The sequence below is a fragment of the Eurosta solidaginis genome, chromosome 3 (assembly GCF_040869045.1).
Source record: "Eurosta solidaginis isolate ZX-2024a chromosome 3, ASM4086904v1, whole genome shotgun sequence".
NCBI classification, from domain to species: domain Eukaryota; kingdom Metazoa; phylum Arthropoda; class Insecta; order Diptera; family Tephritidae; genus Eurosta; species Eurosta solidaginis.
Window position 1 is genome coordinate 169012398 of NC_090321.1, and position 26796 is coordinate 169039193.

General features: G+C 38.7%; 1 protein-coding gene across 2 annotated transcripts; it reads left to right on the forward strand.

Annotated features, from left to right (window-relative positions):
• On the forward strand, positions 1-26398 carry LOC137246772 (uncharacterized). Of its 2 annotated transcripts, none has more exons than XM_067777781.1 (5): positions 1-154; positions 20851-20907; positions 21036-21251; positions 21349-21505; positions 25911-26398. In XM_067777781.1, exons 1-5 carry the CDS (start codon positions 110-112, stop codon positions 26123-26125), a joined length of 690 nt encoding a protein of 229 aa, XP_067633882.1. In that variant the 5' UTR covers positions 1-109; the 3' UTR covers positions 26126-26398. The 2 variants fall into 2 exon arrangements, with proteins under 2 accessions (XP_067633882.1, XP_067633883.1); XM_067777782.1 differs by lacking the exon at positions 1-154 and adding an exon at positions 10580-10786.
• The last annotated feature ends 398 nt before the right edge of the window (positions 26399-26796 follow it).

Below are 26796 nucleotides of genomic sequence, written 5' to 3' on the forward strand. Positions count from 1 at the left end.
TGAACACGTTAACTTAATCAAAATTTAAAAGTAAAACGAAAACTTTACTGCCTGGGATTGTTGTGTGCTAACGTGTTCCTGGAGTTCTTACAAAAAATATATCGCGAATATGAAACACGGCGTTGTTTTAACTGTATTATCGGCGTTTTTAGTAGTGAGTGTACGAGTTTGTATGGGATTTTCTATAGTAACCGTCGTGAGAGCTTTTTGGAAACTTTAAATATAAACGTACTTCGTGGTGATCCCAATGGTTCTGTCAGTGGCAAGATACCCCATTCGACAAGCACTTTCGTATGGCCCAAATTCCAAACCCATAATTAAGTATCTTCATTGAATATTTCTCAAGGCTTTTGGTTTTGAATAACGGAAATATTGAGAAAAAGTGTACCCCAAAATCGCAGTGTGTGGCAGGACACCCTTGCTGTAAGGGCAAGGGTGTGATATTTCTCAAGGCCTTTAGTTTTATACGTGTGGCCAATTACAATCCAATGTTGAAAGGGTATATAATGTACACAGTGTATACACTAGAAAAAATTACTGAACACGCAAAAAAAAATTTAGTTGTTTTTGCGCCATAGAAACGCTTCCCTTAGTCTAGACCAGTAATTTTCTCAAAAATAAGATGGTTTTTCTTTTCCTTGGTCATGGGAAAAGTTTTTTTTTTTTAATGAAGAAAATTGTTTACAAAAAAAGTTTTTAAATTTAATTGGTTATCTAACTGTCACGGCATCAGATTTCTGGTCGATGTTCTCACATTTACATTCGAGTATTCTTCAGCTAACTCGTACATGTAAATTTTGTGAGAAATGTTCAATCAAGCATCCTGGATTAAAAAAGTTAAGAAAACCTTTCGCTTAAATTAATTAAAAGTTGTATACAAAAATAAGAAATTCTTACTCACTACATTGAAATTTTCTTAAATTTGTAGCAAAATGTTTTCCTCAGGGTCAAAAAATTGTCCAAGGTGAAATTTTATGGGATCCCGTGGATATCCATAACATTTTAACGAAATCAAGCATCCTTTTTATTTTTCGGACTATCTTCAAAACAAAACAAGTAAGGACGGGACTGTCTTCGGCTATGCCGAAGAATTCATACCTTTCATGAATGGGGCTGAACAATAATCTTATCCCGTTCGTAATCTCCGAATAATCGGATGTATAAGATAAGAAATATCTAGTGAACAGATCTACATACCTAAACGATTTTTAAGATAAATATAAAATAAACAAGTAAGGAAGGTTAAGTTCGGGTGTAACCGAACATTACATACTCAGTTGAGAGCTATGGTGACAACATAAGGGAAAATAACCATGTAGGAAAATGAACCGAGGGAAACCATGGAATGTGTTTGTATGACATGTGTATCAAATGCAAGGCATTAAAGAGTATTTTATGAGGGAGTGGGCCATGGTTCTATAGGTGGACGCCATTTAGGGATATAGCCATAAAGGTGGATCAGGGTTGACTCTAGAAATTGTTTGTACGATATGGGTATCAAATGAAAGGTGTTAATGAGTATTTTAAAAGACAGTGATCCTTAGTTCCATAGGTGGACGCCGTTTCGAGATATCGTCATAAAGGTGGACCAGGGGTGACCCTAGAATTTGTTTGTACAATATGGGTATCAAAAGAAAGGTGTTAATGAGTATTTTAAAATGGAGTAATCCTTAGTTCCATAGGTGGACGCCGTTTCGTGATATCGCCACAAAGGTGGACCAGGGGTGACCCTAGAATTTGTTTGTACAATATGGGTATCAAAAGAAAGGTGTTAATGAGTATTTTAAAAGCGAGTAATCCTTAGTTCCATAGGTGGACGCCGTTTCGAGATATCGCCATAAAGGTGGACCAGGGGTGACCCTAGAATTTGTTTGTACAATATGGGTATCAAAAGAAAGGTGTTAATGAGTATTTTAAAAGGGAGTGGTGGTTGTTGTATAGGTGGTCGCCTTTTCGAGATATCGCCATAAAGGTGGACCAGGGGTGACTCTAGAATGCGTTTGTACGATATGGGTATCAAATGAAAGGTGTTAATGAGTATTTTAAAAGCGAGTAATCCTTAGTTCCATAGGTGGACGCCGTTTCGAGATATCGCCATAAAGGTGGACCAGGGGTGACCCTAGAATTTGTTTGTACAATATGGGTATCAAAAGAAAGGTGTTAATGAGTATTTTAAAAGGGAGTAATCCTTAGTTCCATAGGTGGACGCCGTTTCGAGATATCGCCATAAAGGTGGACCAGTGGTGACCCTAGAATTCGTTTGTACAATATGGGCATCAAACGAAAGGTGTTAAGGAGTATTTTAAAAGGGGGTGGGCCTTAGTTCTATAGGTGGACGCCGTTTCGAAATATCGCCATAAAGGTGGACCAGGGGTGACCCTAGAATTTGTTTGTACAATATGGGTATCAAAAGAAAGGTGTTAATGAGTATTTTAAAAGGGAGTAATCCTTAGTTCCATAGGTGGACGCCGTTTCGAGATATCGCCATAAAGGTGGACCAGTGGTGACCCTAGAATTCGTTTGTACAATATGGGCATCAAACGAAAGGTGTTAAGGAGTATTTTAAAAGGGGGTGGGCCTTAGTTCTATAGGTGGACGCCGTTTCGAAATATCGCCATAAAGGTGGACCAGTGGTGACCCTAGAATTCGTTTGTACAATATGGGCATCAAACGAAAGGTGTTAAGGAGTATTTTAAAAGGGGGTGGGCCTTAGTTCTATAGGTGGACGCCGTTTCGAGATATCGCCATAAAGGTGGACCAGGGGTGACCCTAGAATTTGTTTGTACAATATGGGTATCAAAAGAAAGGTGTTAATGAGTATTTTAAAAGGGAGTGGTGGTTGTTGTATAGGTGGTCGCCTTTTCGAGATATCGCCATAAAGGTGGACCAGGGGTGACTCTAGAATGCGTTTGTACGATATGGGTATCAAATGAAAGGTGTTAATGAGTATTTTAAAAGCGAGTAATCCTTAGTTCCATAGGTGGACGCCGTTTCGAGATATCGCCATAAAGGTGGACCAGGGGTGACCCTAGAATTTGTTTGTACAATATGGGTATCAAAAGAAAGGTGTTAATGAGTATTTTAAAAGGGAGTAATCCTTAGTTCCATAGGTGGACGCCATTTAGGGATATAGCCATAAAGGTGGATCAGGGTTGACTCTAGAATGTGTTTGTACGATATGGGTATCAAATTAAAGGTATTAATGAGGGTTTTAAAAGGGAGTGGTGGTTGTTGTATAGGTGGTCGCCTTTTCGAGATATCGCCATAAAGGTGGACCAGGGGTGACTCTAGAATGCGTTTGTACGATATGGGTATCAAATGAAAGGTGTTAATGAGTATTTTAAAAGCGAGTAATCCTTAGTTCCATAGGTGGACGCCGTTTCGAGATATCGCCATAAAGGTGGACCAGGGGTGACCCTAGAATTTGTTTGTACAATATGGGTATCAAAAGAAAGGTGTTAATGAGTATTTTAAAAGGGAGTAATCCTTAGTTCCATAGGTGGACGCCGTTTCGAGATATCGCCATAAAGGTGGACCAGTGGTGACCCTAGAATTCGTTTGTACAATATGGGCATCAAACGAAAGGTGTTAAGGAGTATTTTAAAAGGGGGTGGGCCTTAGTTCTATAGGTGGACGCCGTTTCGAAATATCGCCATAAAGGTGGACCAGGGGTGACTCTAGAATGTGTTTTTATGATATGGGTATTAAATTAAAGGTATTAATTAGGGTTTTAAAAGGGAGTGGTGGTTGTTTTATAGGTGGTCGCATTTTCGAGATATCGCCATAAAGGTGGACCAGGGGTGACCCTAGAATTTGTTTGTACAATATGGGTATCAAAAGAAAGTTGTTAATGAGTATTTTAAAAGGGAGTAATCCTTAGTTCCATAGGTGGACGCCGTTTCGAGATACCGCCATAAAGGTGGACCAGGGGTGACTCTAGAATTCGTTTGTGCAATATGGGTATCAAACGAAAGGTGTTAATGAGTATTTTAAAAGGGAGTGGGCCATCGCTCTATAGGTGTTCGCCTCTTCGAGATATCGTCATAAAGGTGGACCAGGGGTGACTTTAGAATATGTTTGTACGATAAGGATATCAAATGAAAGGTGTTAATGAGTATTTTAAAAGGGCGTGGGGCTTAGTTCTATAGGTGGACGCCTTTTCGAGATATCGCCATAAAGGTGGACCAGGGGGACTCTAGAATGTGTTTGTACGATATGGGTATCAAATTAAAGGTATTAATGAGAGTTTTAAAAGGGAATGGTGGTAGTTGTATATGTGAAGGCGTTTTCCAGATATCGACCAAAATGTGGACCAGGGTGACCCAGAACATCGTCTGTTGGATACCGCTAATTTATTTATATATGTAATACCTGCCAAGATTTTAAGGGTTTTTTATTTCGTCCTGCAGAACTTTTTCATTTTCTTCTACTTAATATGGTAGGTGTCACAACCATTTTATAAAGTTTTTTCTAAAGTTTTATTTCGCGTCAATAAACCAATCCAATTACCTCACCATGTTTCATCCCTTTTTTCGTATTTGGTATAGAATTATGGCATTTTTTCATTTTTCGTAATTTTCGATATCGAAAAAGTAGGCGTGGTCATTTTCGGATTTCCTTCATTTTTCATACCAAGATAAAGTGAGTTCAAGTAAGTACGTGAACTAAGTTCATTAAAGATATGTCGATTTTTGCTCAAGTTATCGTGTTAACGGCCATGCGGAAGGACAGACGGACGACTGTGTATAAAAAACGGGCGTGGCATCAACCGATTTCGCCCGTTTTCACAGAAAACAGTTAAAGTCATAAAATCTATGCCTCTACCAAATTTCAAAAGGATTGGTTAATTTTTGTTCGACTTATGGCGTTAAAAGTATCCTAGACAAATTAAATGAAAAAGGGCGGAGCCACGCCCATTTTGAAATTTTCTTTTATTTTTGTATTTTGTTGCACCATATCATTACTGGAGTTGAATGTTGACATAATTTACTTATATACTGTACAGATATTAAATTTTTTGTTAAAATTTTACTTAAAAAAAAATTTTTTGTTAAAGTGGGCGTGGTCCCTCTCCGATTTTTCTAATTTTTATTAAGCGTACATATAGTAATAGGAGTAACGTTCCTGCCAAATTTCATCATGATATCTTCAACGACTGCCAAATTACAGCTTGCAAAATTTTAAATTACCTTCTTTTAAAAGTGGGCGGTGCCACGCCCATTGTCCAAAATTTTTCTACTTTTCTATTCTGCGTCATAAATTCAACTCATCTACCAAGTTTCGTCGCTTTATCTGTCTTTGGTAATGAATTATCGCACTTTTTCGGTTTTTCGAAATTTTCGATATCGAAAAAGTGGGCGTGATTATAGTCCGATATCGATTATTTTAAATAGCGATCTGAGATGAGTGCTCAGGAACCTACATACCAAATTTCATCAAGATACCTCAAAACTTACTCAAGTTATCGTGTTAACGGTCGGACGGACGGACATGGCTCAATCAAATTTTTTTCGATCCTGATTATTTTGATATATGAAAGTCTATATCTATCTCGATTCCTTTATATATGTACAACCAACCGTTATCCAATCAAACTTAATATACTCTGTCAGCTCTGCTCAACGGAGTATAAAAATCGGTAGGTACTTTGTGTGAGGATGCAAAGTTTCAGGTTTTTTGTGGTCTGCGTGTAAAAACTATGGCTACGAATCACGTATTTCAAAAATATATGACGTAAACGTAACTATTTGATGAAATTTGATGAATCTTGAAGCTTCTAGCCGTAAAAAAGGGGTCAATATGACAGTTTATATGAAGTATATAATATATATACCACCGATCTCTATGATTTTTTCAGACAACAATATATGCTATACACGTAAACATTTGGTGAAATTTGAACATATATAAACGATTTTTAAAATAAATATAAAATAAAAAATAGGTAGGTTCTTTGTGTGAGGATGCAAAGCTTCACGTTTTTTGTGGTCTGCATGTATAATATAAAATAAACAAGTAAGGAAGGTTAAGTTCGGGTGTAACCGAACATTACATACTCAGTTGAGAGCTATGGTGACAACATAAGGCAAAATAACCATGTAGGAAAATGAACCGAGGGAAACCCTGGAATGTGTTTATATGACATGTGTATCAAATGAAAGGCACTAATAAGTATTTTATGAGGGAGTGGGCCATAGTTTTATAGGTGGACGCCATTTAGGGATATAGCCATAAAGGTGGATCAGGGTTGACTCTAGAATGCGTTTGTACGATATGGGTATCAAATGAAAGGTGTTAATGAGTATTTTAAAAGAGAGTAATCCTTAGTTCCATAGGTGGACGCCGTTTCGAGATATTGCCACAAAGGCGGACCAGGGGTGACCCTAGAATTTGTTTGTACAATATGGGCATCAAACGAATGGTGTTAATGAGTATTTTAAAAGGGAGTGGGCCTTAGTATTATAGGTGGATGCCGTTTCGAAATATCGCCATAAAGGTGGACCAGGGGTGACTCTAGAATGTGTTTGTACGATATGGGTATCAAATTAAAGGTATTAATGAGGGTTTTAAAAGGGAGTGGTGGTTGTTGCATAGGTGGTCGCCTTTTCGAGATATCGCCAAAAAGGTGGACCAGGGGTGACTCTAGAATGCGTTTGTACGATATGGGTATCAAATGAAAGGTGTTAATGAGTATTTTAAAAGGGAGTAATCATTAGTTCCATAGGTGGACGCCGTTTCGAGATATCGCCATAAAGGTGGACCAGGGGTGACCCTAGAATTTGTTTGTACAATATGGATATCAAAAGAAAGGTGTTAATGAGTATTTTAAAAGGGAGTAATCATTAGTTCCATAGGTGGACGCCGTTTCGAGATATCGCCATAAAGGTGGGCCAGGGGTGATTCTAGAATTAGTTTGTGCAATATGGGTATCAAACGAAAGGAGTTAATGAGTATTTTAAAAGGGAGTGGGCCTTCGTTCCATAGGTGTTCGCCTTTTCGAGATATCGCCATAAAGGTGGACCAGGGGTGACTTTAGAATATGTTTGTACGATATGGGTATCAAATGAAAGATGTTAATGGGTATTTTAAAAGGGCGTGGGGCTTAGTTCTATAGGTGGACGCCTTTTCGAGATATCGCCATAAAGGTGGACCAGGGGTGACTCTAGAATGAGTTTGTACGATATGGTTATCAAATTAAAGGTATTAATGAGAGTTTTAAAAGGGAGTGGTGGTAGTTGTATATGTGAAGGCATTTTCTAGATATCGACCAAAATGTGGACCAGGGTGACCCAGAACATCATCTGTTGGATGCCGCTAATGTAATATCTGCCAAGATTTTAAGGGTTTTTTATTTCGCCCTGCAGAACTTTTTCATTTTCTTCTACTTAATATGGTAGGTGTCACAACCATTTTATAAAGTTTTTTCTAAAGTTATATTTCGTGTCAATAAAACAATCCAATTACCTAACCATGTTTCATCCCTTTTTTCGTATTTGGTATAGAATTATGGCATTTTTTTTCATTTTTCGTAATTTTCGATATCGAAAAAGTGGGCGTGGTCATAGTCGGATTTCGTTCATTTTTCATACCAAGATAAAGTGAGTTCAAGTAAGCACGTGAATTAAGTTCATTAAAGGTATGTCGATTTTTGCTCAAGTTATCGTGTTAACGGCCATGCGGAAGGACGGACAGACGAACGACTGTGTATAAAAACTGGGTGTGGCATCAACTGATTTCGTCCATTTTAACAGAAAACAGTTAGCGTCATAAAATCTATGCCCCCACCAAATTTCAAAAGGATTGGTTAACTTTTGTTCGACTTATGGCGTTAAAAGTATCCTAGACAAATTAAATGAAAAAGGGCGGAGCCACGCCCATTTTGAAATTTTCTTTTATTTTTGTATTTTGTTGCACCATATTATTACTGGAGTTGAATGTTGACATAATTTACCTATATACTGTAAAGATATTAAATTTTTTGTTAAAATTTTAGTTTAAGTTTTAGTTTAGTTTTTTATTAAGCGTACATATAGTAATAGGAGTAACGTTCCTGCCAAACTTCATCATGATATATTCAACGACTGCCAAATTATAGCTTGCAAAATTTTAAATTACCTTCTTTTAAAATTGGGCGGTGCCACGCCCATTGTCCAAAATTTTACTAATTTTCTATTCTGCGTCATAAGTTCAACGCATCTACCGAGTGTCGTCGCTTTATCTGTCTTTTGTAATGAATTATCGCACTTTTTCGGTTTTTCGATATTTTCGATATCGAAAAAGTGGGCGTGGTTATAGTCCGATATCGTTCATTTTAAACAGCGATCTGAGATGAGTGCTCAGGAACCTACATACCAAATTTCATCAAGATACCTCAAAATTTACTCAAGTTATCGTGTTAACGGGCGGACGGACGGACATGGCTCAATCAAATTTTTTTTCGATCCTGATTATTTTGATATATGGAAGTCTATATCTATCTCGATTCCTTTATATATGTACAACCAACCGTTATCCAATCAAACTTAATATACTCTGTGAGCTCTGCTCAACTGAGTATAAAAATAGGTAGGTACTTTGTGTGTGGATGCAAAGCTTCACGTTTTTTGTGGTCTGCATGAAAAAACTACGACTACGAATCACGTATTTCAAAAATATATGAAGTAAACGTAACTATTTGATGAAACTTGATGAATTTTGAAGCTTCTATCCGTAAAAAAGGGGCAAAAATGACAGTTTGTATGAAGTATATAATATATATACCACCGATCTGTATGATTTTTTCAGACAACAATATATGCTATATACGTAAGCATTCGTTGAAATTTGAAGCCTCTAGCTCTTAAAATAGGGCAGTAATTACGAAAGGTTTCTTATCTGAACAATCGGTTGTGGGGGATATATACTATATATACGACCGATCTCATCACTTTTTTCAGGCAACAATATGTGCAATATACGAAAGTATATGGTGAAGTTTGAAGCTTCAATCTGTTAAATTGCGTAAGATATTACAAAAATCCTCTTTTTCTGAAAAATCGGTTGTATGGAGGATATATGCTATAGTGGTCCGATCCATCCGGTTCCGACAAATGTCTAATCGGACACCCAAATACACCTGCTCACCAAATTTTATCAAGATATCTCAAAAATTGAGGGACTAGTTTACATACAAACAGACAGACGGACAGACGGACAGACAGACAGACGGGCATGGCTAAATCAACTCAGCTCTTCATTCTGATTATTTCGGTATACTTAATCTATATCTATTTTCCTTTAAGGACTAACAATTTTGGGTTTCGTGACGAAATTAATATACCATTTCATTTTCATGAAAGGTATAAAAAAAATACACATGAAAGTAAAATCCTGCCTTTAATTTTATACGTTTTTGTACTCAGCTGAGCAGTGCTCACAGAGTATATTAATTTTGTTCGCATAACGGCAATCCGTAACGGCACAAACTAATCGAGATAGATATAGACTATATTATCAAAATGATCCGGGCGAAAAAAGGAATTTATTTAGGCATGTCCGTCCGTCCGTAAACACGATAACTTGAGTAAATTTTGAGGTATCTTGATGAAATTTGGTATGTGGGTTCCTGGGCACTCATCTCAAATCGCTATTTAAAATGAACGAAATCGGACTATAACCACGCCCACTTTTTCGAAAAACCGAAAAAGTGCGATAATTCATTACCAAGGACGGATAAAGCGATGAAACTTGGTAGGTAGGTTGACCTTATGACGTAGAATAGAAAATTAGTAAAATTTTGGACAATGGGCTTGGCACCGCCCACTTTTGAAAGAAGGTAGTTTGAAAGTTTTGCAAGCTGTAATTTGGCAGTCGTTGGAGATATCATGATGAAATTTGGCAGGAGCGTTACTCCTATTCCTATATGTGTGCAAAATAAAAACAAGTAAGGAAGGCTAAGTTCGGGTGTAACCGAACATTACATGCTCAGCTGAGAGCTTTGGAGACAAAATAAGGGAAAATCACCATTTAGGAAATTGAATCTAGGGTAATCCTGGAATATGTTTGTATGACATGGGTATCAAATGCGCCGTTTATTTTGAAAGTGGCATAAGTCATTTCATGTCGTTTAGGTTCAGTGGTAATTTGTTTGTATCTCTCCTCGCCTCCAGTTTTTTAGAGTCCAATATCCAAAAGACGCAATTCTTATTATTATTTTATAATTGTAGAACCATCTATATATGCATTCGTTCAAAAATAACAATGCATTTAAGACCATGAGTTGGAAATGAGTTATGCCACTTTCAAAATAAACGGCTCAAATGAAAGATGTTAATGAGTATTTTAAAAGGGAGTGGGCGTTTGTTCTATTGGTGGACGTCTTTTCGAAATATCGCCATAAAGGTGGACCAGGGGTGACTCTAGAATTTGTTTCTACGATATGGATATTAAACGAAAGGCGTTAATGATTTATTTAAAAGGGAGTGGGCCTTATTTCTATAGGTGGACGCCTTTTCGAGATATCGTTATAAAGGTGGGCCAGGATTGACTCTAGAATGCGTTTGTACGATATGGGTATCAAATTAAAAGTATTAATGAGTATTTTAAAAGGGAGTGGCCCTTAGTTGTATATGTGAAGGCCTTTTCGAGATATCGACCATAATGTGGACCAGGGTGACCCAGAACATCATCTGTCGGGTACCTACCGCTAATTTATTTATATATGTATTACCAACAGTATTCCTGCCAAGATTCAAGGGGCTTTTGATTTAGCCCTGCAGAACTTTTTCATTTTATTCTACTTAATATGGTAAGTGTGACACCCATTTTACAAAATTTTTTCTAAAATTATATTTTGCGTCAATAAACCAATCCAATTACAATGTTTCATCCCTTTTTTCATATTTGGTATAGAATTATGGCATTTTTTTCATTTTTCGTAATTTTCGATATCGAAAAAGTGGGCGTGGTCATAGTCGGACTTCGGCCATTTTTTATACCAATACAGTTCTACAGTTTTTATACCAATGAGTTCAGATGAGTATGTGAACTAAATTTAGTAAAGATATATCGATGTTTGCTAGAGTTATCGTGTCAAGGGCCGAGCGTGGCTTCAACCAATTTCGCCCATTTTCACAGAAAACAGTTATCGTCATAGAATCTAAGCCCCGACCAAATTTCACAAGGATTAGTAAATTTTTGTTCGACTTATGGCATTAAAATTATTCTAGGCAAATTAAATGAAAAAGGGCGGAGCCACGCCCATTTTGAAATTTTCTTTTATTTTTGTATTTTGTTGCACCATATCATTACTGGAGTTGAATGTTGACATAATTTACTTATATACTGTAAAGATATCAAATTTTTTGTTAAAATTTGACTTAAAACATTTTTTTTTAAATGGGCGTGTTCGTCAGCCTGAGCAGAGCTCATAGAGTATATTAATTTAAAAGTGTGTTTTTCTGGCTGTGAACGGCGGCTGCCACTGCTACATCGAATATAAGAAATGGCATGCCTAGTTGCAGACCTGCAGAGCTACAGGGATCATATTCGCTGACCCCTTGGTATTTGGTCAAGTTGCAACAAATCTGGCAGAGTTACAGCTTTGGTTTCCTAGAAAATATCTTAGCTTAATATATCATACTCACACTTCAACTCCCCATAGATTTTTTTTACCGCAGAAGTAAAAGTGTTGATTAAATTTGTAGTAACATGTTGCATCGCCACTTAGTAACTTTCTGATGCCTTCGGAGAAAATGTTAAATATTGGTGTAAGTCAAAACGGTGGAAAGAAATGTTACTTATTTTATAAGAGCCAATATCTTCTTTGCAATCTAACACACTTTTAGACGCTGTGCTATAATTGCTGTCAATATAAAATTTAACAAGCTGCAGTTTAAGCTGCTCTCGTCCAGTATTTCTACTGTTTTGGTTACGGCTAATACTTCCGCTTGGAAAACGCTACAGTTATCTGACAGCTTGTAGGATCTGTTTATTTCCAGATCAGCACAGTATACCGCAGACCCTACTCCATCTGCTACTTTGGAACCATCAGTGTACACATGTATCGCCTCGTCTGTCATTTGAGCACCCTTGCGCCAACCATCCACCTCTACTTTGGCTTTAAGATCGCCCTCGAAACACAGATAGGGAATCAGGTAGTCTGTTCGTCCTGTAATTCATGACGCTATACTGGTTAATTTTCGAATAGTTTAATGACAAGAATTTTGACTTATTTTGTTTTGTTGATTTTCCGACAGGGTGGATAAATGATGTATATTGGAACGATTTTCCGTCATAGTTCTCGAACGAACATCGACACTGATGGTAGCACAACACCGAAACCGGTTGGTCTCGAAACCAAATTTGACAAAGGATGACGGAAAATCGTTCCGAAAGAATTTTGTCTGTCGGACTCGATGGAATGCTTTAGCGATTTCTGCCAATAATTCGCAATGCAAACTTAAGTAAACAAGGCTAGGTGTTGTAGAAAACAATGGGCACATAAACACTGTACTTCTGTAAATTAAAGAAGCCAATAAATAGGTTCAGACGGAATAGCTATGCCGTTGCTTGAGTACCATGGGCATAATGACCTCAGCTACTTAAAGCATCTTTTCTACTTGTTGTTTTAGCCTTTGTCACTCCCGAACAACTCAAATTGGCACTGATAATCTCACTTCAAAAGCCTGGAATCCCAGCTAACGTTGGTTAGTCGTATCTATCGGTGTTATTCTTTTAACCATTACCTAAGACGTTGGAAACCGTTCTGCTTTCCTCATTTAAACGCAAGACTTCAGCTACCAGCCATGAGCATGGCTTCCGTAAAATGTATATTACTACGACCGCGCTAAACGCCATAAACACGCAGATAAATTGAGGACTGAACCACCCAAAACTCCATCATAGGACGGTTCTCGTAGCACTTGACCAACCAAAAACTTTTGAAACAATCAACCACCGCATACTTCTCCAAGACATATTGGGGTTCAACCCTTCCACCTTATCTAAAATTATGCTCTAACATTTCCTATGTCGACGACTTCACGATAATGGCAACAGGCTCTGGCCCCTCAATAGCCGATTAAGTTTCCAAAATAAGTAGCTATCTACCAAGTCTTTCTGTTTTTATCACCTGGCGCGATCTAAAACTATAGCCGACCAAGTTCACGGCCGCTCTAGAAGTGGAAGGAACAGGTGACGCAAATATTAGACACGCACGCCGATTGCGTTAAGCTATCAACTGTCAGTTACTCAAAGCTATAAGGTGTAACGCTCGACAGCACTTTTACCTTTAAGGCACATGCCTCCAAAATCACATCTGAAGTACAAAGGCACATTAAAATCTCCAAGTCGCTTGCCGGTAGCACAACTTGCCCCTGAACATCACCTACACAGTGCGGCAAAATAGCCCAACTGAACGGAGCATAATGAAATACCGAAAACACAGTTTTGGCTGAATTGGTATGATATGATGAATAACTAGTATGCCATTTAGTATAATGCTGGCGAAAAGGCTCACTAGTGTGTGAATTGGTATGACCCTAATGCATATACATACTGCCTAGTTTGTCGACAGGTATGAAGCTGATGCAGAGACTGGCAATTGGTATATCGTAAAACATCGCCGTGTAATGCTAGTTGCTAATATTGGGATAGTTAGGATTTTTGGCAAACTAGTATTCTTCTAGTATACCACTAGTTGGTTTGACTGTAGGCAATAGGAAGCTTTACCACGCCAATTTTTTTAAATTTTGATGTTTGTTGAGTTAGCTCATTGCACCCGAACTACATACGTGCCAAATTAGAAAATAAAAGCTCAGTTAGGCATCGAAATATCGAATAAATCTTTCAACAGGAAATAGTTGATATTGTTACGAATATTAGCAAAACTAAGGAGTGCTGCCAGCTCTAAGCCGATCTAAGCAGTGACGTGAATGCACATCAATAATTCAATCATTATGTATCTACATAAACGAATAAATAATTGCGTCTACACATATGTACACATTCCGACGAGCAACATTTACATACAAGGCAGCAAGAGATGAGATGTCACACACCGATGAATTTACTTATACGCTTATGTGTGTGCGGGAGACTGTAAACTACAAACACATGCATATACCTTATCTGAGTTGTCACAAGAGAGAGCAATAATTTGTGCACGTAGTTGTGGCTGGCGATTTTGTAGCCGAAACAACTAGTAACTTCTGGAAATCGAAGAGCCTAGAAGTATACAGCGTAAACTATAAAAGCGGCGCCAGCGAGTAAGAAGTAATTCAGTTTGATTTGAGTTGTCAAGCAGTTGCGATTAAGACGATATCTAGCGAGCAATAGCAGTACTATTTTGAATAGTAGAGTTTCATTGAGCTATCAGTCAGTGTGGTTATTAAGCAAGCTATTCGTTGCACAGTTTGAGTGTATTGTGAAGTACTTTAATAAAGGCCATTTTGCATTATTACAAATTGGAGTTATTTATTCAACAGTTTAGTGATTCGAACTTAGCAGAGGATTGCAAATAAGAGGATTTGCAAGCAAATTCGTTACAATTGGTGTCAGAAGAGGAATTGTTGAATAAATTCTAGAGGACAACAAGGACATGGCAAAGTTAAGTGAATTGAAGATCCCGCAACTGAAGAAGGAGTTGGAGAGCCGTGGATTGAATACAAGCGGCGTTAAACTCGAACTTCAGGCACGGCTACGAGAAGCAATGGAAGCAGAAGGAATTGATGTGGAAGAGCATGTCTTTCATCTTGATGGCGAGGAGACAACAAAAATTGAAGAGAAGAACGAAACATCGCAGACGGTTACCAGTACAGACTTGAACATGATTTTAGCTGCAATATCTGCTCAAACATCGACAGTGTCATCTCAACTGGCAGAACAGAAGACATATATGGCATCACAACTAGAATCGCAGGAGACACGCATAACATCCAAGATTGAAGCACAAGAAACGCGTATGTCAGAAATGTCGACACAGATTACATCAAAAATGGAGACACAACTGAAAGCACAAGAGGCACGCATAACAGTACAACTCGAAGCACAAGAGGCGCGTATATCATCAAAACTCGAAGCACGTATGGACGAGAAAATAACGCAGTTTGAGGAAAAAATCGAAGCCGAGGTGGATGCTTTGAGAGGTCGTATACAAGAGTTGCAATTAAACCGCCCAGCTGTTTCAGCAAGCAATACAAAGGTAAAAACACCATCCTTTGACGGTTCTGTTCCTTTCCAGGTCTTTAAGCTACAGTTTGAGAAGACCGCAGCAGTGAACAACTGGAATTCGGAAGATAAAGTTGCTGCACTATTCGTGGCATTGAAGGGGCCAGCAGCGGAAATTCTACAGACGATTCCCGAAGGAGAGCGGAACAACTATGAAGCATTGATGGCCGCTGTCGAGAGACGTTATGGAAGCGAGCATAGAAAACAGATAGTCCAAATTGAGTTGCAAAACCGCTACCAAAAAGCTAACGAGACTTTGCAGGAGTTTGCTTCGGACATTGAAAGATTGGCTCATCTTGCAAATGCGGATGCACCCGTGGAATACACTGAAAGGGTAAAGATTCAGAGCTTTATAAATGGCATACGGGACGTCGAAACAAAGCGAGCTACATACGCAAACCCAAAGCCAACATTCGCAGAAACGGTGTCACAAGCTCTGATTCAGGAAACAGCGTCGCTTCTGTGTAAGCCAGTTTTCAAAGCACGCCGTGTGGAAGTAGAAAGGCCAGAGTGGGTAGAAACAATTTTGGAAGCACTGAAGGGATCTCAACAGAAGAATGCCGGAGTTATTAAATGTCTCAAGTGCGGCAACCCAGGTCACATTGCACGTCATTGCGATCTTGGTCCTAATAGTTCCAACAATGTGGGTGGCCGTAAACGCAAAGCTGGAGGAGATGAGCAAGAGCGAGTAAGAGGTAGAGAGCTAGATCCAGCTATTGAATGCCCTGTGATATCTGTGTCGCAAATTGGAAGGAAATCAAGCAGTCTTACCGTCAGAGGGAATGTGGATGGCAAAGAACGAATACTGACTGTAGATACGGGCGCATCTCATTCCTTGATCCGATCTGACTTGGTCAACAGGAGAGTAAAACCGTTACCTGGAGCATTTCATTTTGCTAAATGGTGATTTTCCCTTATTTTGTATCCAAAGCTCTCAGATGAGTGTGTAATGTTCGGTTACACCCGAACTTAGCCTTCAGTACTTGTCTTAATCTTAATATCTTGTACATGAGCTATCAGTCAGTGTGGTTATTAAGCAAGCTATTCGTTGCACAGTTTGAGTGTATTGTGAAGTACTTTAATAAAGGCCATTTTGCATTATTACAAATTGGAGTTATTTATTCAACAGTTTAGTGATTCGAACTTAGCAGAGGATTGCAAATAAGAGGATTTGCAAGCAAATTCGTTACAATTGGTGTCAGAAGAGGAATTGTTGAATAAATTCTAGAGGACAACAAGGACATGGCAAAGTTAAGTGAATTGAAGATCCCGCAACTGAAGAAGGAGTTGGAGAGCCGTGGATTGAATACAAGCGGCGTTAAACTCGAACTTCAGGCACGGCTACGAGAAGCAATGGAAGCAGAAGGAATTGATGTGGAAGAGCATGTCTTTCATCTTGATGGCGAGGAGACAACAAAAATTGAAGAGAAGAACGAAACATCGCAGACGGTTACCAGTACAGACTTGAACATGATTTTAGCTGCAATATCTGCTCAAACATCGACAGTGTCATCTCAACTGGCAGAACAGAAGACATATATGGCATCACAACTAGAATCGCAGGAGACACGCATAACATCCAAGATTGAAGCACAAGAAACGCGTATGTCAGAAATGTCGACACAGATTACATCAAAAATGGAGACACAACTGAAAGCACAAGAGGCACGCATAACAGTACAACTCGAAGCACAAGAGGCGCGTATATCATCAAAACTCGAAGCACGTATGGACGAGAAAATAACGCAGTTTGAGGAAAAAATCGAAGCCGAGGTGGATGCTTTGAGAGGTCGTATACAAGAGTTGCAATTAAACCGCCCAGCTGTTTCAGCAAGCAATACAAAGGTAAAAACACCATCCTTTGACGGTTCTGTTCCTTTCCAGGTCTTTAAGCTACAGTTTGAGAAGACCGCAGCAGTGAACAACTGGAATTCGGAAGATAAAGTTGCTGCACTATTCGTGGCATTGAAGGGGCCAGCAGCGGAAATTCTACAGACGATTCCCGAAGGAGAGCGGAACAACTATGAAGCATTGATGGCCGCTGTCGAGAGACGTTATGGAAGCGAGCATAGAAAACAGATAGTCCAAATTGAGTTGCAAAACCGCTACCAAAAAGCTAACGAGACTTTGCAGGAGTTTGCTTCGGACATTGAAAGATTGGCTCATCTTGCAAATGCGGATGCACCCGTGGAATACACTGAAAGGGTAAAGATTCAGAGCTTTATAAATGGCATACGGGACGTCGAAACAAAGCGAGCTACATACGCAAACCCAAAGCCAACATTCGCAGAAACGGTGTCACAAGCTCTGATTCAGGAAACAGCGTCGCTTCTGTGTAAGCCAGTTTTCAAAGCACGCCGTGTGGAAGTAGAAAGGCCAGAGTGGGTAGAAACAATTTTGGAAGCACTGAAGGGATCTCAACAGAAGAATGCCGGAGTTATTAAATGTCTCAAGTGCGGCAACCCAGGTCACATTGCACGTCATTGCGATCTTGGTCCTAATAGTTCCAACAATGTGGGTGGCCGTAAACGCAAAGCTGGAGGAGATGAGCAAGAGCGAGTAAGAGGTAGAGAGCTAGATCCAGCTATTGAATGCCCTGTGATATCTGTGTCGCAAATTGGAAGGAAATCAAGCAGTCTTACCGTCAGAGGGAATGTGGATGGCAAAGAACGAATACTGACTGTAGATACGGGCGCATCTCATTCCTTGATCCGATCTGACTTGGTCAACAGGAGAGTAAAACCGTTACCTGGAGCAAAGTTGCGTACGGTCACTGGCGAGTATAACCAAGTTCAGGGAAAAGTGATATGTGAAGTATTGATTGGGAAGGTCATGGTCCTACACAAATTTGTTGTGGCGGAGATTGTTGATGGAGTTATATTGGGAGTAGATTTCTTGGTTGACCATGACATCAAGATCGATATGCAGAGAAGGGTGATGCGTTATGAGAACCAAGATGTGCCACTTAACTTTAGTTTGGAAAAAGGGTTCAGCAGTAATCGGGTACTGGTGGAAAAGACTCGACAAAGACCACGAAAGTCGAAGGCAAAGGTTGATAGATCGAATGGGCCAAATAAATCAAAATCAAAAGTACCTGCGAGAGAAACACTGGCATTGACAAAACCTAAAAGACGCAGGAAAATGAAGCAACGAATTTTCGAGAAGGAATGCGAGGGTAGTTTCAATCCAGAGCGCACTACTGTGGGGAAACGTGGGAACGATACTGATTATGCAAAGCAAATCCGTCCAGCGCAAGCTCTACGAAGTAGTTCATCGGCCAAACAACAGAGTGTAAAGGAACGAACCAGGGTATTGAGTGGTACGATGAAACACAGGTACCATGAGAACAATAATTCGAAAAGTTTCTTGGCGGGAGATTTGGTACTGTTATACAACCCTCACCGGCGGAAAGTTGTTCCATCCAAATTTCGGTGCAGTTGGGAAGGCCCGTACAAGATTGTGAAGAAGCTCAGTGATACCATCTACCGCATACAAAGCATTCAGAAACCACGGAGTAGAAGAGTGGTACATTTGGCGATGCTAGCAGCGTTTAGATCAAGAGATTTGTCTGATCGGGACGATCAGACTTAGGTGGAGGGCAGTGTTACGAATATTAGCAAAACTAAGGAGTGCTGCCAGCTCTAAGCCGATCTAAGCAGTGACGTGAATGCACATCAATAATTCAATCATTATGTATCTACATAAACGAATAAATAATTGCGTCTACACATATGTACACATTCCGACGAGCAACATTTACATACAAGGCAGCAAGAGATGAGATGTCACACACCGATGAATTTACTTATACGCTTATGTGTGTGCGGGAGACTGTAAACTACAAACACATGCATATACCTTATCTGAGTTGTCACAAGAGAGAGCAATAATTTGTGCACGTAGTTGTGGCTGGCGATTTTGTAGCCGAAACAACTAGTAACTTCTGGAAATCGAAGAGCCTAGAAGTATACAGCGTAAACTATAAAAGCGGCGCCAGCGAGTAAGAAGTAATTCAGTTTGATTTGAGTTGTCAAGCAGTTGCGATTAAGACGATATCTAGCGAGCAATAGCAGTACTATTTTGAATAGTAGAGTTTCATTGAGCTATCAGTCAGTGTGGTTATTAAGCAAGCTATTCGTTGCACAGTTTGAGTGTATTGTGAAGTACTTTAATAAAGGCCATTTTGCATTATTACAAATTGGAGTTATTTATTCAACAGTTTAGTGATTCGAACTTAGCAGAGGATTGCAAATAAGAGGATTTGCAAGCAAATTCGTTACAATATATAAGAAGTGGGCAGCCAGTATAGTAAAGTACCTTGGTTATTTGGGAAGAAGCAGTAACGCACACAACAACGCCAGCCTATAAATCCACCGAAGAAACACTCTTGCCCACAAATGGTACTTTAAACTGGGTAGGCAGTTAAAAAGTAAAATCCGCTTTCGAGAACGAAGCTACTTGTCGTCGCCGTCCTGCTATATGGTGCAGAAGCATGGACACTGCAAAATCTAATGAGGCGAATCTGGGAGCGTTCGACCGAAAAGTTCTTCGAAAGATTTACGGGTCTCTATGCGTTGGCGACGGCGAGCAGCGAAAAAAAATTGATTGGGAAGATGAACTGTACCAGCTTTACGAAAGCATCAAAATAGTCCAGCAAATTAAAACACAGAGGCTGCGCCTTCTTGTGCAAATGAAAGACGATGCATCGGCTAAGAATATTTTCTAACCGGAACCCGCGTACGGAAGCAGTGGAAGAGGGCAGCCCCTACTCCTTTCGAAGGACCAGGTGGAAAAATATATAAATTTACTTCGTGTTACTAATTGGCGCGAGTTGTCCAAATGAAGAACCCCGTTTAAAAGGTTAAGAGCCAATTTAGCAAGTAAATAATGTTAGCCGGAAGCTGAATCTTGCGCCAAAATAGTTGGACTACCATTATTGCAAGCTATCTATATTTTTAGAGGATATTCAAAGCCAACTTATGGGGGCATGTAAACCTTGTTTAGCTGCAGGCAAGGTTCTGCGTTAGTGTAGCCACTTCTTTATGCTTATGCATGACCTCGCAGAGCTTTCTGCGTACCTCGAAATGTAATGTAACTGTCGTTCCATAAATCAAGACCGATAATTGGTCCCGGTGCTCTGCATGTGATTGTCATTGTCCAAGGGTCCTCTGATCTCCATAATGGAAAACGGCGATAATCTGATATTTTTGTTTTCTATAAATATAATCGATATGTTGGGATGTGTTTGCTACAAAGCACATCACTGATGGACAATGATGATGCGATAATGAACGTGATTCCGAGAAGCGGAGTAAAACTATCAAACAAATACATGGGATACGCTCTATTAATGATTATTTTTAATTAAGTGCAAATGGTAAATAACAAAATAACAAAAGCCAAAAACCAAGTTCATGAAACTTCATTGAACAGTAATCTTAAATTGAGCATCCCTACCAAGTAGATATCAACGATTTGAATTTACATCACGACGTGAATCCAATTGTTCTTGTTACGTTCATATTCAATCGACTAGAATTAAGCGCTATTGAATACTACATAAGCTCCATATAACTAAATAAATTTATATCCATTATTCCCTTCTGCATTTCAATTAGATTCTACATATTTTACCTTTTTCAGGCTAATTCCCATGCTGTAAGCTTCAATTGCTCCGAACCACCGAATTTGGGTTTTTTTGTGAGTATTTTTGGTGCTGCCACAACAACATGGCTAAGTACATGAATTCATTTATAAACATAAACACATCCTATAAAATCAATTTTGCATTCAGCAAAGGTATTTTTTTTTTTTTGTTTCTCTCGCAGGATATTCAGAGCTGCTGCCGTATGCCAGAAATAGATTTGGGTGAGGCGCCATCAAAATGCAGTGCTTACATAAATATGCTTAAAGCACAAACAATAAATATGAATGGAGTTGGCAAAAACAATAACAGCAACAAGGAAAATGGAAATAACAGAACTATGGACGAACCAACCCAACAAAGTATAAAACAAGTTGATTATCCGGCTTTAGCTCATATTGTAGGTCTTTTTTTATCTATGCCAAATATCCATAGCAATAGCTTTCCATTCACAAAGTTACATACAACATTTCATTTCTATTCCCTCATCATTGCAGTGCTATCCGGATTGTATTTACCGTGAGACGATCTCTATGATGGAAAATGAATTTAATATGGAAAATGTCAAAAAATTTCTTAACAAAAATGTCAGCAAAAGAGACATAGACGTTGTGCCCCAGATTGTGCAATCCTTTGAGACTTGTCTGTACAATAGTAAGTAACATTTGAATGCTAATAGAAATCATAGTACTACCCTCTAGGGAAACTCATTTATGTATCTCAAACTAGTCTTATTTGAAACGTGAACAAAATGTTGTAGAATGAGTTAGATTGGCATCGGTTTCAATATACCGACTATTTACGTTTCGTGGGTGCTACCGACGAGAGGACGCTAGCTTTCCAATGCGCGCTAAATAGCGTACTCATACTACGCAAATTACTTTTTTGCTATTGACCAATTTTACGAAAAGATTTTAGCTTTTGTATTCATCTATGATCCTTTTAAAAATCTTAGATATAAAGGAGCACGTGACCGTACGAATTTCGCCCGTTTTAGCATTCATCGGTTTAAGGAATTTTTTTAACTTTGGACCTAAACTTGAAACCTTTTATTTATAGTTACTTTTTTTATTACCTTTATATTAAGTCGCTTTCATGTTTGTCCCCTCATTTCTATACGAATTTTTGACCCACGGAAAAGTCTTTTTCACAAAGTTCCGCTAGGGGGCATGCTAACTGAGATAACTACAAATCCCTGAAAAACGAGGGGAATCTTGCGATCGATTTTTGAGTAACTTGCCGGTGAGCTAGAGACTTGAAACTTAGGCCGTGGGTCAGAACCCGGTAACAATGAAACATTTGATCAAACAAATGCCGCTAGGTGGCGCATGAATCAAGATATTACGAAAATTCATTTTAATTTGGGAATTTTTCAATCCATTTTTAACTAACTTCCCGGTTACCTAGAGACTTGTAACTTAGCACATAGTACGAGAAAACAAAATTCCGCTAGGTGGCGCGCTACGTGAGATAACTACAAATCCTTGAAAAACGAGGGGAATCTTGCAATCCATTTTTGAGTAACTTCGCGTTGAGCTGGAGATATGATACTTGAGCCGTAAGCCGGAAACCGGTGAAAATGCAATATTCTATTAAAAAAAATTCCGCTGGGTGGCGTATGGATCGTGATATTAGGAAAATTAATTTTAATTTGGGAATCTTTGAATCCATTTTTAACTAACTTCTCGGTTACCTAGAGACTTGTACCTTAGCATATAGTTCGAGACCCGGTGACAATACAATTTGCAGAAAATTCCGCTAGGTGGCGCGCTAAGTGAGATAACTACAAATCCTTGAAAAACAAGGAGAATCTTGCAATCGATTTTTGAGTAACTTCCCGCTGAGCTGGAGATATGAAACTTGAGCCGTAAGTCAGAACCCGGTGGCAACACAATATTTTATCAATAAAATTCCGCTAGGTGGCGCATGGATCGAGATATTAGGAAAATTTATTTTAATTTGGGAATCTTTAAATCCATTTTTAACTAACTTCCCGGTTACCTAGAGACTTGTAACTTGGCACATAGTTCGAGAAAACAAAATTCCGCTAGGTGGCGCCCTAAGTGAGATAACTACAAATCCCTGAAAAACGAGGGGAATCTTGCGATCGATTTTTCAGTAACTTGCCGGTGAGCTAGAGACTTGAAACTTGGGCCGTGGGTCAGAACCCGGTGACAATGCAACATTTGATCAAAAAAAAGTTGCTAGGTGGCACGTGGATCGAGATAGTAAGAAAACAAATTTCAATTTGGGAATATTTCAATCCATTTTTAACTAACTTGCCGGTTACCTAGAGGCTTGAAACTTGGCACTTAGTTAGAGACCTGGTGGCAATACTTATAGAAAACAAAGTTCCGCTAGATGGCGCTAGTCAAGATAACTGCAAATCCTTTAAAAACGGGGGGAAGTTGCGATCGATTTTCGAATAACTTCCCTATGAGCTAGAGACATGAAACTTGGGCCGTAAGTCAGAACCCGGTGACAATGCAACAGGTCGCGTACGCCAAAAAGTATGCAAGGACGTGCATTTAGTTGGGCCTTCAACGAGGTGGAATTCTACAACGCCTGCAACACTCAGGAGGCTAGCCATGAAAGTATGGGCTAATCTTCTAAATAGTGCGACTTGTGCGTTACGTTTTATTGTAACGTAGAAATAAAATTCCCTTGTAACAGCCACATATAGTTTCAAATAATCTTTTCTAATTAGCTTTAGTACATTTCTGATGAATATAATGATCATTATAAATTTTAATTATTCAATATAGAAGGTTCGGATGTCACAGAGTGGCTTTTCTTGCTTTTTTCGCTGCAAAATTTTTTATAATAATATCAAAATTTAACTGTCTTCCCAAAACGGATTCAACACAAAGCGTGGCAAGTCCTGAAACTCGCTCTTGAAATGAACACGATTTATGAAAGTTTTTGATTCTTGCAAGGACATGAAGGAACTTTCTGCACTAGCTACAGTGACAGGTATAGTGCAAAACAACACATGCAATTTGTGCAAAACAACACATGTAAAACAACACAAATGTTGGAGAAAATTATATACAGATTTCGAACATAGATGGCATTTAGCAATTCCAGACAGACCTTTATCAAAATTTGCTTCGCAAATGTGTTTCACGTGAATTATTTCGCATTCTAAGCTTTGAGAAACGCCCGACTTGTATTGTTTGACAAATTTTGCAGCGCTCGCCCGAACCGTAGTTTCATCCATGTATTCAAATTACCACAAAAAGGGAAAACCTCTCGTTCAAATTTCTCATTGCTGCAAATCGTTCAGTAATGCCAGTAATTACCGAATCAACGATCAGCAGTAATGTATTGTTTTTAAAATCAGACTCTGGATCATCCGTAATTATCTCATTTCCATTATCTTCAAAACGTCTTTTGTGTTTTCTCTTTCGAATGTCCGGAAACTTTGGCGAGATGTTCAATTGAATAGAAACTGATTTGCATTCGTTTAAAATTGTTTCCCATTGGTTCCTGATCAACTTCTAATCTGCTAATAAGGCATCTAGATGTCGGACCTCAACAGCTATGGTGGCGTCTCTAGCTTGGAGTACGACGTTTCTTTCATTAATGATAGTCAGTATTTTGAACCAAATTGAGGACAGCAAGATACATTCGGACTTGTTGATGTACTTGAGAATGCCGGTAACATCTCCGTATGCTTGTGCAGTCAAATTTAGCTTAAGTAATACGTTTAGTGCTTGTGTTAATCCTGGAACATGGTTTGCGAATGGTCTGATTGGCTCAATTCTAGCCGACCACCTAGTGTCTGAAAGACTGTGAAGATAGCTCGGTACATTTTTTTGAAGATGTCCCATCGTTCTGGACTGCTGCTGAAAATAGTAAAACATCTTTGTACAACTCCGAAGAAAGCAATTGCAGCCGTACAACATTCTGCAGCATCAACACCACAGAAATTCAGACTGTGGGTTCCACAAGGCGAGTAATCAGCATTCAAGTTTTGGTCGAGAACGTGACGTTGTGCTCCGTTGTAGCATCAGGCGTAACATCAACGATAATAGCAAAATACTTGGCTTTATTGCATTGATCTAATATTGTTTCCCACAAGTGTTTTGCACAAATTTCTATAAACTTGTTCTGAATGTCTGGGGAAAGATAGTGAATCCGATCATAATTTCTTATGAGTTCCAGGATACCCAAACAATTTCCATTGTTTCGTTCACCAAGATATATACTTTCGCATCTGAAAGCTAGGCCTCTTTCACCCAAAAATAATAGTGTCCAAAATTCGAAATAAAATTTCTTTCCACTTTTGATTTTCAGTGATTAGCTGTTCATTGATAAGGGTATCAATTGTAGCCTCCTTTTGAATTAAAGTTTCAACTGAAATGAAATAGGTATTTATTCTTAACTTTTAAGGAAAGGGACTTTTCCAATTATTTTCCACACTTCACTATAGTTTAAAAACGAAATGCAGATATTCGTTGCTTTTGAAATTCGGCTTAAAAATTGCACATGGAACAACTAAAGACTCTCCTGAATTAAAAAAAATGTCTTAGTACCTCTAAATCGCGGGCCCCCTCAGAAACCCCGGACCCGGGGGAATCCCGCCATTCCCCCTCCCTCTCGTCGGGCCCGAATAAAAACGATTCCATCATTAAACAAGGCAAACATAAGTTTGGCTTAAATCATACAAAGGAATGCAAAGGATTGTAGAGGGCGTTCCTCCGAGTATTGCGGTCCAAGGAATGAAATCCATGGAATAAAAAAAAATAATGACAAAAAAGTATCGCCCATCAAAGGAATAAAATTATTCCAAATGGAATGCATTCCTTAACAACTCTGGTCCATATTTATCTCGAAAACATAACCTTCTAGGCCTCTTCATAGTTTTGTTGAAATTGCAAAAGTGTGGCCAAGACTGAATAGTACGCAGGAAATCTACCAAAATTTGTTTTAGCATATATCATACATATGTATGTATATACTTACATATATATTTATAATTATGATAGTGTCATTTAATTAATTTATTGGTTTATTGTACATCAAAACATCTTTTTCTTTTCTCAATCACCGGCAGTTAAAGGTCACATGAAAACTGCGGGCATCGAAATGTTTGCTAAGTTGCCGATAGGTTGCTCACCATTTGCCAGTATGATGTATGGGTGTGTGAATGCCGAGTCCTTCCTTCACTGTCCGGTTAAGATGTGGAAGAACGACTACAATTGTAATATGGCTAAAAGCTTTGCTCAACAATGTAATCCACTACCGCACGTTCCGCTACCAATGGAGTAAAGCCATGCAGGCATTTGAAGTTTTGCATTTTTGTGGCTTACCTACATTTTAAGAAATTGGGTAAAAGTAAGTTTTTATTAGAATTGCTATTTTAAGCAATAAGCGATTAAACTTTATTATTTCTTTAATCCTCTTTACCCATAAATGTACTGTAGAAATACATATGTTAAAAAGCATATATGCATACATATGTTTGTATGTATGTACATATTAAAAAACTAGATTTGACAGAAAAATTTAACAGAAATATTGAAAATAAATGTCATCTTTATATTGAAAAATATTGAAAATATTTATTGAAATAACAGAGAGATATTCCAACAAGCAAATTAACGTAGTGATGCTGATGAATAACCTGTGCTTTCCTTAAAACTACATATGTAGATCGGAGACATAAGAGCCCGCGATTGACTGGCTTCAGTACACAACATGCTTAGTTTTTGGAGAAGTGCTGGCGCCGTGCTTGGATTCAAGCCAATGAGACAGAGGCTGGGTGCTGAAAGGGTTACACAGGTAGTTTTAACTTGGTTTCTACACGGCGGTGCTGTAATATTCAGTGGCGTTGTTAAGGATTGATAAATTAAATTTGCTCTAGTCCCTGATAACACGATGAGCCCAGAAGTTAGGAAACTTAGACACATTGATATATCACAATATTCATATTGTAAGGA